The following is a 19,862-nucleotide window of genomic DNA, read 5'->3' as shown; positions in this document are numbered from 1 at the left end:
CTTAGGACAGTTGAGGCTTGTGACTTTGCTATCAATATTCATAGAGGAGCTAAAAGAGCTTGCGTTCACACCCCAACAAACTTGTAACATAACATCATATTAACGGTTATCATACAGACAGACAGATGAAAAACGAAATTAAGTCTCTTTATCAATCGAAGCTATAAAACGCTATTGCATATGCGTAGAAAGTAAAAATAATTGTAAATGAGTTATTCAGCTTTTGTTTTTCTTTTCAAATGCTCGAAATATTTATAGTTAGTTTTTTGTAGATATTGTAATATGTAAATATAACATGTGTACAGTTTAATATTTTTTGCTAGTAAGATAATATTGAAACACTTTTACACAAATTATCTTGCCCCAAACTAGGCATAGTCTGTACTATGGGCATAATACAACTTTATATTTAATACAATAACTTACTTAAACATACATAAATACATATAAACATCTATGACAATGAAACAAACATCCATATTCATCACATAAATCTTTGCATCTGCCGGGATTCCAACCCGGGACCTTCTAGCACAGTAGGCAGGGTCACTAACTGGGCTATAGGAGTCGTCAAGTCGTCGTCAATATATATAAAAGAATTTCACACATTGTCTCTATTATCACTATGTAACGATTTTTTTTATAAATTACAGTAGTTGCCTAACGTCTCCAAATAAGTTCAAGGTAGAGAAATTATTTGGTAATATAAGAAACGCGTAGATACCAGACATTTGATATTTTGTTAATATGCTGACGTAATCGGTTGAATGCGACACCAAAGTTACATCACATCCGGATTCCAGATAGATAAGCATATTATGAGTATCCGGGCAACTCTCATTCACGTTATGAAATTCTTTAAGTTTACTAACAGTTTTGTAGATACCAGTATCTAATAATTCTTAAAATGTATTTATTTATTATGTAAATATATCGGCATAAATCGTTTGTATATTCAGAACGCTTTAATGAAAAAAACAAAATGCTTAGCTGGAAAAAGATATTTGGGGTTTTTACCCCTAATTTAACCTATACTATAATAATATTTTAAAGAGGAAAGATTTGATTGTTTGTTTGTTTGTTGGCATTAGGCTCCGAAACGACTCAACCGATTTGAAAAATTATTTCACTGTTGGGAAGGTACACTCGCCCCGGGTGACAAAGTCTGTATTAAATTTTCAAAAATATCAGGTATCCTCACTAAAACTCCAATATTGTAATCTTTACATCGCGTGCGCTGTGAAAAGCATTTATGATAGAATAAAATAATGTACTACGACTTTGCAAAACACATCATTATTTACTTAAAGTGTTGCAACAACATAATTAAATTAAGTCATAATAATTAATATACTTTTGTTTAAAAATAAAAAAAAATTACCTACTACGTGCTCAGTCCTGTGTGTACGCGGAAGGAGTCGCGGGGTATCAGCTAGTTAAGAATATTTTAAAGTTATAGATACATAATTTTTTAAACATCTAAAAAATATGCCCAAAAGTTAAGTTATTAAGCAAATACATTGCAAATATTTTTGTAGTACTGACGTAGGTAGAGATATAAAGCAATTGTCTTATGTAAGCTGCATCTAACAAAGAAGTTGTTGACAATACCGAGGCTTTTGTTGAGTTATATCTATAGCTATGGGGTCCATTTGCGAGTACCTCGATGAGTCATGACTACGTCGGCTGTTGAATACAAATGCAGCAGAGATTTGGTGAAATCATCGTGAGATCTGGACCGGTTGGTACAATATTCGCTACCAGCATGTTAAATATTAATGTGGGCATTCTTGATAGATTTGTCAGCTTTTGTTACATTATGCGTTCAAGCTTACATACTGAAATGATGTCGAATTGGTTTAAAACACACTGCACAACAATTTATTTAATATTTAAACTTTTTTTAAACTAACTAAAATTAGTCATTCCACGAATTAGTTGTTAGTTCACTGACAGATTTGTGCGATTGTAGTGTTGTTAGTTATATTAGTGGCTGAAACCTAATCATAGAAAAAAATACAAACTCTTCAGAAATAAGTTTAGGTGTTATGTACGAGTTATTTTGTTATGTATCATAATAAATGTAATAAAATACATTCAATTCGGTTAAACTAAAATGAGAGTGCACAAACGCACAGACAAGCAGATTTTTTGTAATCTGTTACATAATTTGAGACACGGCATGATCTCGACGCTGTTCTGTCAATAAAAAAATTAAAATGATGTACGTAAGTATTCGGTCTATATATATATTTCTATATATATAAAAAAAATGGTTTTTGTTTGGGGCTCAATCAGGCTTAAACCACTGAACGTATCGACATGAAAGTACCACCATTCGATGAGAAATTTTTCATAGTTGGTTTATGGCTACTTATTTTTCGATTCAATTCATTAATTTACTACCTTTTAAATTCGCCCAGCGAAGCGAGCAGGAACGGCTAATGATTATATAAATATTGTAATAAAAATATGTCTAAAAATATATTACTAGATCACAGTTATCGAACATTAAGAAAATATCATAAATATCTTACATAATCCGTTATAATTCTGACAAAAATTACTTTTACTTTCAAGCAAAAAACAAGTCTAAAACCGGCTATGTATATTATATTCTTATACGTGTAGTGCAGGAAGCTATAAAATCATAATATTTAATGAGCAGATGCTAAATATTTATGAGTGTTAATTATATGGAAATAATCCTTAAAACTGTCGTTACAATTTCATTTTTTATGTCACAGACGGCGGCACATTTATCCAGTTTATAATATCCTTAAGAAACTAAAGGACATTAAAAAGACCTATTGTATTTATCAAAACTTTTCAATACAATATTATATGTACTGAGCACTGAAGCATGATTTTACAGTTTTTTATTTATTTAATGAAAATAAGGAACGAGACGAGCAGGACGTTCAGCTGATGGTAATTGATACGCCGTGCCCATTACAATGCAGTTCTCAAGATTATTGAAAAACCCAAAAATTCTAAGGGGCACTACAACTGTGCTCGTCACATTAACTTAGCTACGGCGCCCTTCAGACCAAAAGACAATTAAGGCTTACACATTACAGCTTCACGGCAGAAATAGGCGCCTTGTGGTACCCATAATCTAGCCGACATTCTGTGCTAAAGAGCCTCACTGGTAATTATTAAGTATTTTTTACTATCGCAGAAGTCTATTTTGGAATAATTTTTACGAAATTGTATTGAGAATGTAGTTTTATAAACACTAAAGCAACATTATTGGAATAAAAAAAAAATCTGCACCATATTAATTTCTTATGTCGAACAAGGTTCATACTGGACAATTATTTTTGGAATAACATTTACGACATTATTTAGGGAATTTAATTTTCTAGTGTATTCTCTTTTTTTTTAATTACTCAAAATGTAGTTTATGTATAGAATTTATTGTACTTTGAAAACAATCGAACTAATTTACTGGTTTGAACTGCGGTAAGATCTTTAGTCAATCATTAAAGTGTTTATAATATTTATTGCAATGGATTACCAATCTCGATTTTTTTTCTACCTTAAGTTATTAAATAAGGGTAAATCTAATAATGTTCACCCCTCTGCATTGATGATTGTAAATCTAATATAAAGCTACCCAGATAATAATATATTCTGTTACTTACCTAAATAACATTAGTTTGTCCTTCATAACTTAAATGTCAACTTTGCATATTGCGGAATAGAGCGATGAGACTTATATTGCTTTTTAATAAGTATTTAAAGAACTGGTTATTCTTCACCTGACCTTTTTGATTTGGAATTTCATAGTTGTGTCAAAGCAATTATAAAATGACCTACTTAGATAAATATATATATATACTTTTATATATAATAAAGTGTTTGACATAATATAGATATTAATTGGAATTCAAATGAGATAATTTTTATGTCACATTTGCATTAATTATTGGCTCTTAAAATCGTCGCATATTTATTTAAATATATTTTCAGTAATTCTCTCACAATACACAGTGCTAGCCGGGATTTAAGGATTTAATTATACGATTTTTATCACATTTCTTGAACAGGTATTTATATGTACACGTGTAAAAAATATTATAATTAATTTCAAGTAAAAATCTTCATTTATTGACAGGTAGCAAAGGTACATATTGTTCAAATATTGTGTTAATAACCAGTATTAAATATCTACTTTTACATTATTTCTTATGATAAAGCCAAAATAAAGCGAATAAAAATAAATGTTATTTGTCAATCACTTTATGCTTAATACACTCCATTGGGATACAAAACTTCAAAGAAATTAGGAGATTAATTTTACCGTGAAATTGAAACAAGCTTACCCTAACACTTAGACAAAAGCATAAAAAAATTGCGACCGATACCACCAATGTCCTAGACAGGCGACGCTCCTATGATTCCTCTCGTGTTGTAAGAGAATATGGACTGCGACGATCTTTGTCCTCCTGTGCTATAAAAAATACCTGAGATAATATGCCGTAAACTATCTGCGTGAACAAAAAAAGCACAATACTTGCTTGTACTGCTACGTAATTGTCTCCTCAATGTTAAATTAAATAAGCATTTTCATATCAGCTGTCAAGTTCCATGGCCAATACAATAATTATTTAACAATTTCATATAGTTAACAAAGCAAGAGCTGAGCTACGTGAGATTCGAACTCAGCACAGTTGCTGAACAGATAGCAACAAAAGTGTATTAATAATGCAGGTGGTTACGAACTGTCCTGTCGTAGATGTTCAAAATTCTGTGCCTCATCATCATCATCAGCCGGAAGTCGCCCACTGCTGGACAAAGGCCTCCCCCAAAGATTTCCACGACGATCGGTCCTGCGTTGCCCTCATCCAACGTATTCCGGCCATCTTTACTAGATCATCGGTCCATCTTGTGGGGGCCTACCAACACTGCGTCTTCCGGTACGTGGTCGCCATTCGAGGACTTTACTGCCCCAACGGCCATATGTCCGTCAAACTATGTGCTACTGCCACTTCATCATTTGGACTATGTATAATTAGTACTATGTATCATCACATTAAAAAAAAAACTTTTGAATTTCAAAAAGAAGAATATTAACATGTTATAAGCACGTTGCTCATGCAATGCTTTTTATGACGTCATCACAACCATCAAATTCATTTCATTTTACAAACAGCAGTATTGAGTAATTTCCATGCCGGCCAAGAGACCATTTCACAATTCGATTATTTAAAACTTATACAGTCTGGGTGATTAACTTTTTTATTGCGGCAATATGAACCTATGAAAGTATTTCTCACTAATAACAGTAACATGACACGCAACGTAAACTGCTTTATAGCGAATGTCCGCCGTTGTTAATAATTGTTATTGTAACTCGTCGATAACAATCCGCTGTTTCTGTTTCCGCGTTAAGGTAATTAATTGACAATCAAAGGATCCTTGAGGGTTCCAAATTTTAAACAAGGAACTCTTCGTTTGATCTGAGACTACTGAACATCTAATATTTGGTATAATACTGAGGCCAAAACCTATAGCAGGTCTATTAATTTTCTATTAATGTGCGTTAATAGTAGGCATAGGTCAAAGAATGTGACGATACATACTCAGTTCTTTAGATTTACATCTAAATAATATTTACGCAGGAAGTGGCAGGATCTAGTTAAATAAGGCCAGTAAAGAATGTCCAGTTCAATCGTTGGTCTAGCCTTGTTCTCGACCTTATACCTAGTGAAATTGAACCGGTATATCTCATACCGGTTCGATAGCACTCATGTAAGGAGCTACTAAGGCTAAGAAATACATTTCAATGTATAATTGGTTGCATTAAAGACCATAGATAAACGCGTTCTTGAGAATCAATTAGACAGCCGGCAAGGCGAGAAATTCTGATCATACCGGCATACAGATAATTCTATGGTAAAATACATTAATTCCCGTAAGACCGACTAACTGACTATGAAGTTGAAAAAGCCTCGCAGATCCATGCTCATTTGGTATATAAAATAAGAATTATGGAATAAGCATGTTGAGACCATGAAGTAGTATTCACATAGTACCTACCTATTGTAAGATAATGATTTTTCCGATAATATAGCTATGGTATTCTGCGTTGTAAATTTTAATGAGCAAAAGTCGTTCCAATGAAGGTTATCGACCTGTATCTCAGAAAAAGTACGGAAGTTTCATTGTTCCGACTCTATTAATGTAGGTATAAATTTATCCTGTATATATCCTGCTAAAATAACCTGTATTATTTTGCTTATTCTTGGGATATTTGTGAAACACGTTTCTTTATAATTGAAATATAGGATAGTTACTTTAATATAACAGCTAAATTATTGTGACGTTGAATAAGGCAACATCGGGCGCGTCGCGTGAGAGTGAATCCCAAGCGAAAGTAATCGTTATGAGTCGTTGCCTCATCGATGTGCACTTGCTCCGAATCGAAATTAAACTTACTAACACCCACGTTCCGATTTATGTCATAATTTCTCACGATTACATCGCATTTTGCAACCATTTGTTACATTTTACAATGACTATTTTGCACTCTTCTAGCCTATTTTCACATGTTTTTGCAATATGCAACAGAAGTTATTTGGTAGTAATGCTCAATGTGCTTTGACTGCGACATTTATGCAAATCCATTATGAAATAACAATTAGCTATTCTTACCTAGTAGACTAGTTTCAAGTAGACTAATTGCGTCATACGGAACACGATTAAGTTTAAACGAAAGTGATTTATAAGTTTTTGTAACAAAATAGACGTATATCTCACCATAACTTGCCAATCAGCTAGCTAGGTAAAGTAGTGAAATGTTTCAGTTGAATGGTAATCTTCAAAATATTAATATTCTTTTATTGTTTCAGATGTTTCATGCTGTGTGCCACATACGCGGTACTGGGGGAGGTAGATATTATAACTGAACCAAGGCCCGGCGAAGAGTATGTTATAGTAAGTTCCGGACAGCAAACACCCTTAAGAAACTTTGAAACATCCCATAAAATACCTGAAAAACATCCAAACCACAGACATACAAAACCAGAAGAATCAAGTGAAAAAATATTGAAAAAAATACACACTGGGAAGCTAAAGCACCCATTGGAAGGTATAGTATCAATAGAAGAAGATAAAAAAGCCCAGTACAAAAAAGGCCAGAAATTAAAGGCATCAGAATCGATTGAAGTCGATGTTCCTGTATCAAAGCTAGAAGATATCAAAATCAAAGAAAATATTAAAGATGTAGATACAAACCCTAAAATGGCCGTTGCATTAGAAACTATGTCAGAGTCAGGAAAACTTACTAATGATGCTGGAACAACTACTCAAAAACCAGTTCTAACTACTGGTGCGTCAGCAACAACCCAAGCATACGATTATATTCCTATTAATTTCGATACTATTGAGGACATTAATAGTGGGTTACTATCTTCGAATGTAAAACTTGAAACAGCTGGCACAGAACAAAAGCAGCACTCAAGAATCCAGATAAAAAAAGGTCCTAACGGTCAAGACTATGAATATGAATACATTTATTATTACTACGATGAAGATGAAGAAGGCAAAAAAGATTCCAAAGAAAAGGTATCCAGCCCCGCACCAGTTCTAAACTCACACGATGGGCCAGCTAAGGAAACAGAAAATCAAATTACAAAAGATACTAGAAGTAAAAGTAAATATAGTTCGATCGATAGATCTACTACAACAACCACTCACGCAACACCAGAGGCTCACAACGAAGTGTACTCTCCTCCTGCAAGAGGTCGTTCAAGGGGAAGAAATATTGCTCCCGCCCCCGTTGAAGAGGAGGTCGAAGAAAGGTGAGTTACCATCAATTTATATTTATGGTATCATTATCGGTATATTAATAATGGTAGAAGTAGTTACAAGCTTTTATTGTAAATAACACCGCCTTAGAAGTAGAACTAACTAACCCGCTTTTGAGAAGCTCTACAGTAGCTGATGGTATCTGACAAGTTTGCTGCAGACTTCAAAAAGGGATTTATGAAATGTACGTACAAAATAAATTTGCTTAACAGATTGCCATCAAGTACGCGATTCCCGCCACGGGGACGTAGTTTTGGTGCATCAAGTACAACTACGGTCGCTCCTGAAGTTTCTTCAGAGCGAATAAAGCAACGCGGTCGACCACAGGTTGACAATGTAGCTGATGAATCTATTGGTCAAACCAGAAGTAGGACACGAGCACATGTTAGGTAAATCGCTTTGTGCTGAAAAGAACAATAATTGGCTTTCTACGAAGAATTAAACCATGGAATATTTACATGTTCTTAAGTTTTTACTTATAATTCGTACAATTTTTCAGACGCCCAAGTTCGGAGCTCGTCGACCTCGATAGTTTTAAAACACATTCCGGAGGCATTCCTGCTCAATATAAAGAACCTCCTACGAGATATTCTTCAGAGAGTAAAACTACAACAGATGTATCTAATAGTATACCTCCTGTAAAAGAAGCAGCCCATACTAAAGAAAGACAAGGGCATAGCATATCAAGCGGCATTATATTTCAAGAAGTATTAGATGATTCGAAACTACCATCGGACTATAAACATACAACAACACCTGAACAAGAAACGACAGAATATACTACGATGACCGCCATGGAAAAGGTAGCTCTTGATCTGTATGCTTACTTGGCTGGTGAAAATTTGAATAATGAAATCAATCCATCTAGTGATCAAATAAGTTTTGATGGAACTACGACTGTAGTTGATGATGCATGGACAACAGAAGCAGTAAGCACCACAGAAGTGGAGACTACTCCGACTACAACAACAACGACAACAACCACGACTACAACGACAACAACACCAGCACCAACAACAACTACTACAACAGTGGCACCGACTCGTCCATCTCGGTTTAAAATTAGACCTGGTGGCAGATCTCGTACTCCAGTGTCAACCAGCGCAGCGACTGAGGCACCCCAAGAAACTTCAACAAAATCCCGAGGTATCCTAATCTATCACGTATTTAATCATTGTTGATTTATTTCAATCAAAAGGCCATTTGGTTTCTGCTTAACGAGTGGTTGAAATATATCAATGACACATTCACATGTTTACCGTCCGAAGGCGAAAGTTGTTGTATCCGATAATCACACTTCAATATCTCTCCGGACGGATATACCTATTCGTACTTTGCCCACTTTCTTACAATTAATAGAATTACCAAGTCGTATTTTTGTGCGCTGCTAATTATTACAATACTGCTTTGCGAATTGATATAATAAAATAAGTATCGCTATTGGATATTTGCTAGTTTTGACTTAAATTTAAATGAATAATATTCTGAAATACAGAAGTGATTTTTGCAGGTCGGTTCAGTAAGCCTAATGGAATCCGAAAGAGCTCAACATCAGCTGCGGCAACTGAAGCCAGCACTGCTGCTCCAGTTGAGAAGTCAGCGTCACAACCTAAGGTTCGCTTTCAATTTATTTGTAAATATTATTTTCTTAGCAAATACTCGTATTATTATGTAAACCGACATGCTCTAGCGACTGACTGCAATGCGATTATAACTAACCTGTTAGCCTCCATTTAAGATTTGCCGCAAATATTGTATTATTCACTAGCAAACATAGTTTTGATTGATAATTTAAGACAAAGACACCACCACCACCAAATATTGTATCTATGACTCAACCATCTGTATCTACGCATTTTATTCCACATACGATATCATTCAGTTTGACTCAGTACAAGCATTATATTTAATATAATGTAGGTAATATATATTTTATATATTGAAAAATTTCATGTTCCTCTATTATTTTTATTATTAGACAAATAATATTTGTTGTCGCGGTTTTAAAACTATCGAATTACTCAATTAGAGAAAAACAACATTGTGTGCCATTATTTTGAAGCTTTTTTCTCATATAAATCTGTACTATATTTAACTTAGAAAATCTACACTATATTAGTTATGTATTCACAATTAATAAATCCACATAATATGTTACATATTTTACTTCAATGTGTAGGTGTAGTTTTTGCCTGAAGTTTTTAAGTTATGACTAAAATCTGATAACAATTCTATATGTTATATAACTTACATTCTTTCAGATTATTTGAGTTCCTAAACTGACTGTTTTAGTTTGTGTTTGTTACGTTGCTAATATTCCGATAGTAAATGTAGACAGCGGTTGATTATTGTTTGTACGTTGGTATTTTATTGTCGTAGGCGTTTGGTCGTCGAGGTGGCCTCTTCAGCGGCCGCTCTCGTCCAACTTCAACAACCTCTGCGCCGACACAAGAAGCGAGCAGCGTAGCGACTGAACCACCTGCTTCCAGGTATGTCGATCGATTGGAATGACAAACACTAGATACGGAGAGCTTTGACAATATTAAAGTGAAATCAAATTCAAAAACAGTCTAGCCGTTTCTATGATTAGCGTGCCGAAATGCATAGAAATATATATATATATATATATATATATATATATATATATACTATTTTTTTTGTCCTCGGGTATTATTTTAATACATACAAATGTAATATATACAAATTCATGTGTGAATGTTCTGTATGGATTACACAATAGTTTTTATTAATAAACCGAAACCTTACCTCACGTACCTTTGTTAACATTGCCCCATATATTTTTACCACCCGAAATAAATGTGAATAATAAACATTCTGCAAGACTTGAAATGATATGCAATGCAATCAGCAACCAGCTTGTTTGTTAGGTAGATTTATGTGATAATGTGTGACCAACGAGTTCGAAAATCACAAAACTTTTTCTATGGAAGAGGTGGCAAACGCCCCAAAGGGTTATCTGATGTTAAGTGATCGCCTATGCAATAAAATATATATAGATATAGATAGAATAATTAGATAGGATTATGTACTTTTTTTGAAGGTTGCCATCTCGTAACGTCCAGAAATACATTGAAAACTATTGCAATATAAAATATAAGTGTAGATTTTATTTGCTGACACAAAGTAGGTATGATTTTCGAGTATTTCAGTAAATTTATAAAATTCAGTAAAAATATTCGTCTACTGGTTGATTTTTTGCCATAAACATCTTATTATCTTTTTATATTTCAATGCGAGAGTATAATTGAATAAGTCTTTAATATGTCTTTCTTATAATCAGGCAACGCCTACGTCCCGGACTTAGACGTTTGCCCTCATCAACGACAGTGGCTTCTTCAGCTGAAGTCAGCGAAACCACAGCACCGTCAGCTACCTCCAACGCTGCCTCTGGCGAAGTCGTGGAGACCACACCAACTCCTAGCAGGACAATTGGGTATGTATTATGTCGAACCAGGCCTGTGTCATTTGCAGCGCTTTGAGAACTAAACGAACCCGGATATTCAGTTGGTTGTTAAATTCTCGTACGGAGCATGTGGCGCTTTTATTCCAGTCATTTTCTTTTCTTTATCTATTTGATCGGAATACATTCTCAAGTTATCATAAATATAGTTCTTAATCAACTAAACATACTTACACCAATGTTAGGCACGTAGACAATTAGGCAAAGTAAACAGATAATAGGATCACCTTTGCGGGTGAAACTACTGAATGTATTGCATTTTTCTGAAATTTTTAGTCCGATAAAAGCGCATATCATAGTGTTTTTCTACTACTGGCCGATTTCTACATTCAATCAGAATCCTAAATTAGCTATCCGCGATTGATATTCTAATCGAATTCCTGCTTTTAGCATTTCAATAAACAATCAAACTCAAATTCAACGTGTTGGTCATATTATCTTCATTAAATCCACCTATGACTTCACTTATTAGTATTTGTAGCTTGTTATTTTAGGAACGTGAAAGATAATCGTTTTCTATATTATTTTTATTTGATTGATTGACGGATGACGTGAAATTTGGAATCTAAATAACCTTTTATTTGAGATAGAATATAGAAAGTGTCCTTTGATCGGACTGATATCCGGGACCTCAAGTATTTGTTTATTTTTTTTTTTTCTCAAGTATTTTCTTAATGTTTATTGTAAGTTTCAACATCCCCTTGAGAACCATAGGAGTAAGGCTCAATAAATAGAAAAGTAAACTAATGATATAAAATAACATCATAGAAATCTAAATAAGAAGGTACTCGCAGTGAAATAGCCGAAAGTAAGTAGTGATTTAGTTTCAAACGTAACGCGGACGGGAAACAACGCGGAGGTATTCAAATATGGTTCATTTCAGTATATCTAATAGTGAGTCTCTTACTCTTACACAAATGCAAGTATACCAATCATTGTAATACATTTCCTCAGCAAGTCTACTGAACTAAACTGCTTTTTTTTAAATGAAATAATAGGCGAACATCCTTAACTATGAGATTATTAAATTATTCGTAGTATTGTTATTTTGCACACTATTTCTGCACAATCCCTGTAATATCCGGAGCGTTGCAAGCGTATGTAGAAATATAATGTCATGTATATGTCAGGCAGCAGTCGCCCCACAAGGAATTAACCCTCATAACATTTACTACTACGTGATTAAAACTATAAGAAAAAGAAGACAGATGCGTTTGACTGGCTACGTTATCCACTCTCATAATACGTCATAATTAGGACGCTTTCGAGTCACGCAATACGACCGCCATTATCTTAAATTCTCATTTCTGTCATCTATGTAATGGTATTCTTAATTTTTGTACCTGTAAATTACAGCCGCCGACCTGGATTGAGGCCAGTATCGCTGAGACCAGGACCAAGGTTGAACCTAAGGCCTAACCCCCGTGTCAGGCCTGGAGCTGTCACCCCGGCACCCACGGATGCACCTGCGGAGTCATCTGTAGACACATCGGCATCTGAGTCGGCGGCCACCGAAGCTGATGCAGAGGTATATTGCTAGATTTAGCTATGTCTATAAATTTATTTCTTTCTTTACCTCTTCATTTGGGTTTTTTAAGAATACTGAGTGGCACTGCACATTGTAATGGGAAGGGCGTATCAATTTACATCATCTAAATGTCGTGCTCGTCTCGTCCCTTATAGTGATATGATATTTAAAATGTAGGTATTTTGAATAATAAATATTTAAGAAATAATCCACAAAAAATATTTTGTTTAATAAGTAATTATAAAAGTAGTCTGAAATGCACTGGATACATAATTGAATACATACATATTAAGTAATTTTTTCTTTAATTATATTCTTCTTTAATAAATAAACGAAAGTCCTCAGTTAAATAAGTGATAAAAAACTTTCTAAAAAGTCGGATAATACTTATTTATTTTATATATTTCTGTTATAAATATACTTTTGATTTCTATATTTTTTTTTATAAAAGGAGTGTTAGTTATTAAATCATGTTTAAACACTTTTTTCATAAATTCATATTTGTGAGATTTATATCTATCCGTCTGTATATCCGTATATATGTCTCCGAAACGGTTCGACGGCTATCGGCAGTACCGGTATATGTTGTATTTGTAAATGAGCCATCCAATATAAAAAAAAAATATTTTGAAAAAACATCTACGTCAGATTACCTCTTAATAGTAATCAAGGCAGGACCGGGCAGCTACTTGTGTATCATATAAAAAAAAAGTGTATGTAATAAAAAAATCTATGCGCGCAAGAAGTTATACTTCTTTGGCCTAACGAAGCAAAAATCATTAAAATGATTTATTCCTCGTGCTATTCTACGTTTTTATAAAGAACAATTTTGTAAAAATCATGCAAATATGGCTTTGACAATTAATTATTAAATAATGAATACGGCTCAATACGGCGAAAGACGCAGACGTCAGAATATTTGAGGAACTAACTTCAACCTGTTACAGTGATGCATCTTAAAATTTCACTCTCATATTTTTTTCATAACGCGCCTAAAGAAGTATAACTTCAAAATTATAGATAGATAATCCCAGAAAAAGCATTATTTAATAAACGACAAATCAGCATCATCTAAACGCAATCGCTTCATAGTATTAGGCTAATTGAAAAACAGTAGACATTGACCTATGGTTTAATAATATTCAGTGAGACTATTGCTTTATAACGAAAGTAAATCAAGGTTGGTCGGTTCAAACCTGCTGCAGCCAATGAAGTCAGTGTTCGTTTATATTTATATAATAAAATTGCAACATTACCAACCGAGGAATTTAAGTAGGCTTTGGTTTAACAATTTTATAATAAGTTTAGATTTTTTGCGGCTACTTAATGGCTGGCTGTTACATTCAGTAGCGCAGATTTGCCTGTACTATTCATTAAAAAAAACACTTTTGTAACATAGGTACATTACTGGTCTTAATATTAATCGTAAAAGTAGTTTGATGTAAGGTTGAATTAAGTATTTATTAGACAAATGATTTAAGTTTTCTTTAGTAACACTTGTCTGGCACGAAACTCGTGCCATGTTGGCGAGACAACACGTCCTGCGGATGCCTCGTGTAGAGGCGAAACACGTGTCGAATTGTTTAAAAACAAATATTGGCGGAATGAACACTAAAGAAAACTTAAATCATTTGTATAATTATGGATTTCCGCAAAGTAGCGCCTACTTCAATAAAAAAAGTATTTATAAGAGTTATAATCAAAATATATCCATTCGAATCTTATAATTCGTAATCTTTGTTCCTGACACGGACAATAAATACCCGGTAAAATATTTTTAAGAGCCCTTTGTTAAACTGACTGTAATTAGCTCTCATTGGTCAACTTATCGTGACAAGGACTGAAATGGTTTGGACACGTGGAGCGAATGAGTGAAAAAAGAATGACGCATCAAATATATAAGGCAAGTGTGTGTGGCAAGTCGGTCGCGGGAGACCTCGTAGAACATTCGTCGACCAAATTGGGGACGTTTTGAGAAAAGGAGAGGTCCGAAGCAAACGCAACCGGCGAGCATGTATGAAAAGAGTAATGAATGTAGAGGAAGCACGTGAGGTTCGTAAGGATAGAATCAAATGGCATTCTATTGTCTCTGCCTACTCCGACGGGAACAAGGCGTGAGTGTGTATGTATGGTCAACTTATAAAACTGCATTTGCTTTTATTTGCTAAATACATGATCGTTAGCAATTTATTTTCGTCGTAAGTATATATAAAAAAGTATATATATACTGATATATATATAAAGGTAAAAGCATGATTCCTCACTTGGGTGTATAACAATAAAAAAATAATATTAATTTCAATCAAAAATGTTCAAAGATAATAGTTTAAAGTATGTTAGTAACAATTTTGCCTCTTATATAATAAATACATATGATTTTATCTGCCTTGTGGCAATCTCAAAGCAGCGACTCTGTATGGAGCAGTCTGATCTGGCAGTGATCATCTTCAGGGTGTGGTTGTCACTGTTCTTTAGACGCTGTAGTATTGAGGCCGATTTGTGTATTTTAGCATGAAACCCATCTGTGAGTAAGTGTGGAATTACTTAAGAAGCACTACAGTACCACTGCAACCCCAACAGTATCTAAGCGTATTGAAGCTGTCAATCACTTTTAAACTTCGCTTCGAATCAGTAACATTCACATAGTTACTTATTCAGTTAACTATTTTTCTTTTAAATGGCTGAACATCAGACTGGAGTTAATATTACCAGTTTAAGGCTCCTTTGCACAGGATGCCGGCTAGATTATGGGTACCACAACGGCACCCATTTCTGCCATGAATTAGTAATGTTATTACTGTTTCGGTCCGAAGGGCGCCGTAGCTAATGAAATTAGGCAAATGAGACTTGACATCTTATGTCTCAAGGCGCAGTTGTAGTACCGCTCAAAATTTTTTGGTATTTCAAGAATCCTGGGCGGCACTGCAATGTAAGGGCATATCAATTACCATCAGCTGAGCGTCCTACTCGTTCGGCCCTTATTTTCTTAAAAAAATGATGGGATATGTTTTTTTCGAACTGTACGTAATCATAAGGTTGCTCTTTTCGAATACTTAGATATATTTTGATTTTCGTTTGTTGCCTAAACGAGAATCGCTGATTCAATATTCAAAAAATACAACACCAAAATAATTGGTATATTCGGTGTTGCGTAATTGAATAAAAACAATAAAATTCAAACATACAACTTTCATACCATTTGTTATCTATTATATCCATCTCCTTGACAACACTGATATAAACAGAAATAAATTTAAAAAAACTATTAAATCAATATTTATTGTTGCAGTAACATTTGTAAAATATGCTTTAAGATTTATTTTATGAGACTCGCTCGATCCTGTTGACAAACTGTGTAAACAGTTTTACAGGACTTTGTATTATTTTAAGAAGAAACTGTATATTTATAAATAAATAAATAGAATAAAAAGTAAGAAGACTAAAACGAACAAAACCATTGAGTTAGTGTAGTGCTAGCCAATAAATGTAATACAACATAAAAAAATTTATATTATCAAAATGACACATGATCAAAGTGACTTCCACTTAATAGAGACATTAAGAAATATGTTAATGGATCTTAGTTTAATTTATCTAGCAGTTTAAGTTAAAGTAGAATTACTTATTGGTCTAAGTTAAGGCTAGATTGTAATGCAAGTGGGGCAACATTATAATAACTATATTATTATGTTAGATAAAGGAAGGAAAAAAAATTGTAATCTGCAAATAAAATCAAAATTTTAGGGTCCTTCACCAACTCCGGCTCCGGAAGTATCTCGAGGTAGCATCAGGCTTCGGAACAGACTCCAGGTCTCTCCCTCGCCCAAGCCAAGAGTTGCCGTGACCGCCCCACCACGAAGACCGAATCCGTTACTGAAGAGAAAACTTGCTTCAACTGAGGTTTGATACTAGATTAATAATTATTTTAACATCTAAGCAAATTGTTATTTTAGTGATACTTTAAAAATAACAAATTGCGTAGATTTGTAAGAGCGACATCTCAAGTCAAATTCCTGATATGCAATCATTGGCGTTGAGCAGGTTATTAACTGTAAAGTAGATCCTGTAGATGGAGCCACAACCTGAGAGTCGAACAAGATATACCAATCTTTACGAACCATACGTCACTCGGCTCAGTTGAAGAGCGCTTGGACGGAACCCGAGAGGTCGCGGGTTCGAGTTTATGAACGATGCGGGTCGTTCATAAATTTTGGTTACAAATTAAAATTGTACATTTAACATCTTCCTAAAGCTATGATAAGTTACCAGATGTACAAATTTGTAAGTTTTTACATATATTATTATTACAAGTCATGTTTTAATGATGGAACCACCTAATAAAGTGGCACCATATGCTATCAGTGCATAAATATATGCAAGTCGTAACACATCTCAAAACGACTGCGTAACGTAATGCGTTAAAAACCCGATTACATCACTCTGCATCCGTCACCGCGGGATGGAAAGTCTCATGTGTCTATAATCAGTCAATCGATCCTAGATAACACTTGTGAAAGTAATATGGCATCCCGAAATGCTAATAATAATATTTTACTGTATCATTTACTGTGATTATTTCTGCAGCAAAAAGAAACTACAGGTAGAAGAGAGTTGTGAAGTACTTCTAACAATCGTTTGGCTTTTAGACCTGGACTTGCCGCTATGGTAGTGCCATAGCACTATAAGTGGAAAATATAATATTTGTGGACCTAACTCCTGCAATCCACCTTCGCATAACACGCTATAAACTAGGATATCATCCCCGTCGTTTGGATCCATCGTTGTGTGTGAAGGACATTGCGGTCTCTAAGGAACTTATTCTACGTACAACCAAACTAAAAAATGGACTTCCTTGCGCGGTGAATCCAGATAGATAAGATTTACTAGTGGGCGGCTCACTTTGCACAGGATGCCGGCTAAATTATAGGTACCACAACGGCGCCTATTTCTGCCGTGAAGCAGTAATGTGTAAACATTAGTGTGTTTCGGTCTGAAGGACGCCGTAGCTAGTGAAATTACTGGGCAAATGAGACTTGACATCTTATGTCTCAAGGAAATGAGCGCAGTTGTAGTACCGCTCAGAATTTGTGGATTTTTCAATAATCTTGAGCGGCCCTGCATTGTAAATGGGTAGGACGTATAAATTACCATCAGCTGAACATCCTGCTCGTCTCATCCCTTATTTTCATTAAAAAAATATGGGAATCTAAAAAAATTGTTCACCTTCGCCAAAAAGTTTAACGAACTTGTGTGACTCCTCTACGAAAGCGGTGACCACTTAATACCAGGTGATCCTTCACGTTTGTCCTCAAATTCCATAATAAATATAAGTTTAGTTGACAGAGACCGATCATTACTTGGCCTTAGAAATACGTTTAATTTAATTAAACACTTAATTCGAAAGGATTACGCTTAAATTTGATCTAACTACAGGCTCCAACTGAAGCACCGAAGAAGGCATCAACGGAAACATCCGAAGAAATAACCAGCGCGGAAAATAGCGAGACAGAAACGGAAGCTGCAATAGTGGAGACCACCCCAGCCCCTCAGCTGCGCGGTCTTGATGCCCTCATCGCGAGAAGACGCGCGGCTGGTGTCGGCAACCGACCCGCAAGGCCCGTGCGAGGGGCGAAGCTCCCGAAATAAATATAGCATTCAGATCTCTTGACGTGACATGACTGACCTAAATCAGTAGGCCACACTGAATATTTAATAATAACACTACCGTTCTACTGTGTCGTATGATCAATAAGTGAATTGTGAAACTGATTTTACTATAATACAATTAGCCACAGGATTCTTATCATAAGATAGATCTCTTTATATCAAATTACAGAGATTACTCATTTGTTGCTAACTCAACATTTAACATATTTCAATGTTAATTAATAACATAATTTTCTTGACACGTATTCAAGTTTGAACCAAGTATTCATATTTTGCTAAACAATTAATATGTAATCAATCTTACGTAAGCTTTCAATTAAATATATTAAGATATCAATAAAATTATTAGATATCAAACAGCTAAAAATTTTGAAATACGGCACCGTTACTCACAGCTCTTTTAAATGACTTGTAACATTATATATTACCAACAAAGTTAATTTTAGAAATACTTTTGTCGAGTCATTACACATTGCACAATCAGAGATATGTTGCTATCGCCAATATTTACCAGTCATGTTACGACTTAGTCAATTTTTCTCCTCACTTCTCGAACGTAAAACATTTACTTAATCCTATATAATTTCATTCATAGTAATATTATAACGTATATATATTTAGAATTATTTTTATCTTTTAATTTTAGTTCTTACATCCTTGAGGTGTACTGGAGACAATCTTATTCAGTAACTTAATATACGTTTTATGTACATATTAGAATTAAATAATATTACAAGATTGAACCGAGCGTCAACAATAAACTAAGTTGTTGCTTAAAGCAAACCAAATCTTATAAAATTCAACTTGAAACAAGTAAAGTCTAGTAAATTGTAACCGTAAATTCTACTGTGCGTTCAAATATTTTATCGATAACGGTATTTAGTATAGTAAGATTTATTAACAGATATAAGTTATTACTTTGGTATCGTCAAAATTAAAGCTGACAACACAGCTACATGTTAACCATTCATCAGAAATGCAGCTTTTGAAGCACTAGTAGGAAGTGCCATCGTGATATTGTGTGTATCTTTTCATAAGTGTGATAATATACTTAATAATAAGATAATGTTTATAATTTGTTGTTTTTTTTACACGCTACACCTAGAAAGGGACCTTAATTTCCAGACAAACATAACACATTAGTGAATATACTAATGGTGATGTTTATGTCACAAACATAAACTTGGTTAAGTCGTAAGTAAGTCCTGTTGGGCAATAGAGCTATATATTAATATTATACTTTTACAACAAGACCTTAGAAAGTTTAAAAATAACTTATGCGTTGCAAATTTTTGACTAAAATTGAATTTTTAACAAAATTTACGTGGTAAAGGTTACTATAACATAAAATTGAGAATAGAGCGACCGCCT

At 34.2% G+C, this 19,862-nt stretch overlaps 1 protein-coding gene across 2 annotated transcripts in view; it reads left to right on the top strand.

Moving 5' to 3' along the window:
• The window catches only part of LOC126978901 (mucin-4-like), a 39,545-nt gene extending 19,979 nt beyond the window's left edge, over window positions 1-19,566 (top strand). The window contains exons 3-11 of one of the 2 annotated variants that reach the window (XM_050828021.1): window positions 6,858-7,808; window positions 8,028-8,204; window positions 8,315-8,961; window positions 9,326-9,429; window positions 10,195-10,304; window positions 11,117-11,269; window positions 12,653-12,824; window positions 16,569-16,724; window positions 18,258-19,566. In XM_050828021.1, the coding sequence (XP_050683978.1) occupies window positions 6,858-7,808; window positions 8,028-8,204; window positions 8,315-8,961; window positions 9,326-9,429; window positions 10,195-10,304; window positions 11,117-11,269; window positions 12,653-12,824; window positions 16,569-16,724; window positions 18,258-18,470 (2,683 nt within the window). In that variant the 3' untranslated portion in view covers window positions 18,471-19,566. The remainder of the gene's footprint in view (window positions 1-6,857; window positions 7,809-8,027; window positions 8,205-8,314; window positions 8,962-9,325; window positions 9,430-10,194; window positions 10,305-11,116; window positions 11,270-12,652; window positions 12,825-16,568; window positions 16,725-18,257) is intronic. The other variant, XM_050828022.1, reaches the window with a different exon arrangement.
• The last annotated feature ends 296 nt before the right edge of the window (window positions 19,567-19,862 follow it).

Source organism: Leptidea sinapis, chromosome Z (genome assembly GCF_905404315.1).
Source record: "Leptidea sinapis chromosome Z, ilLepSina1.1, whole genome shotgun sequence".
In the NCBI taxonomy this organism is placed as follows: domain Eukaryota; kingdom Metazoa; phylum Arthropoda; class Insecta; order Lepidoptera; family Pieridae; genus Leptidea; species Leptidea sinapis.
The sequence above is the reverse complement of the archived record's forward strand: the minus strand, read 5'-3'. Positions and strand labels throughout refer to the sequence as shown.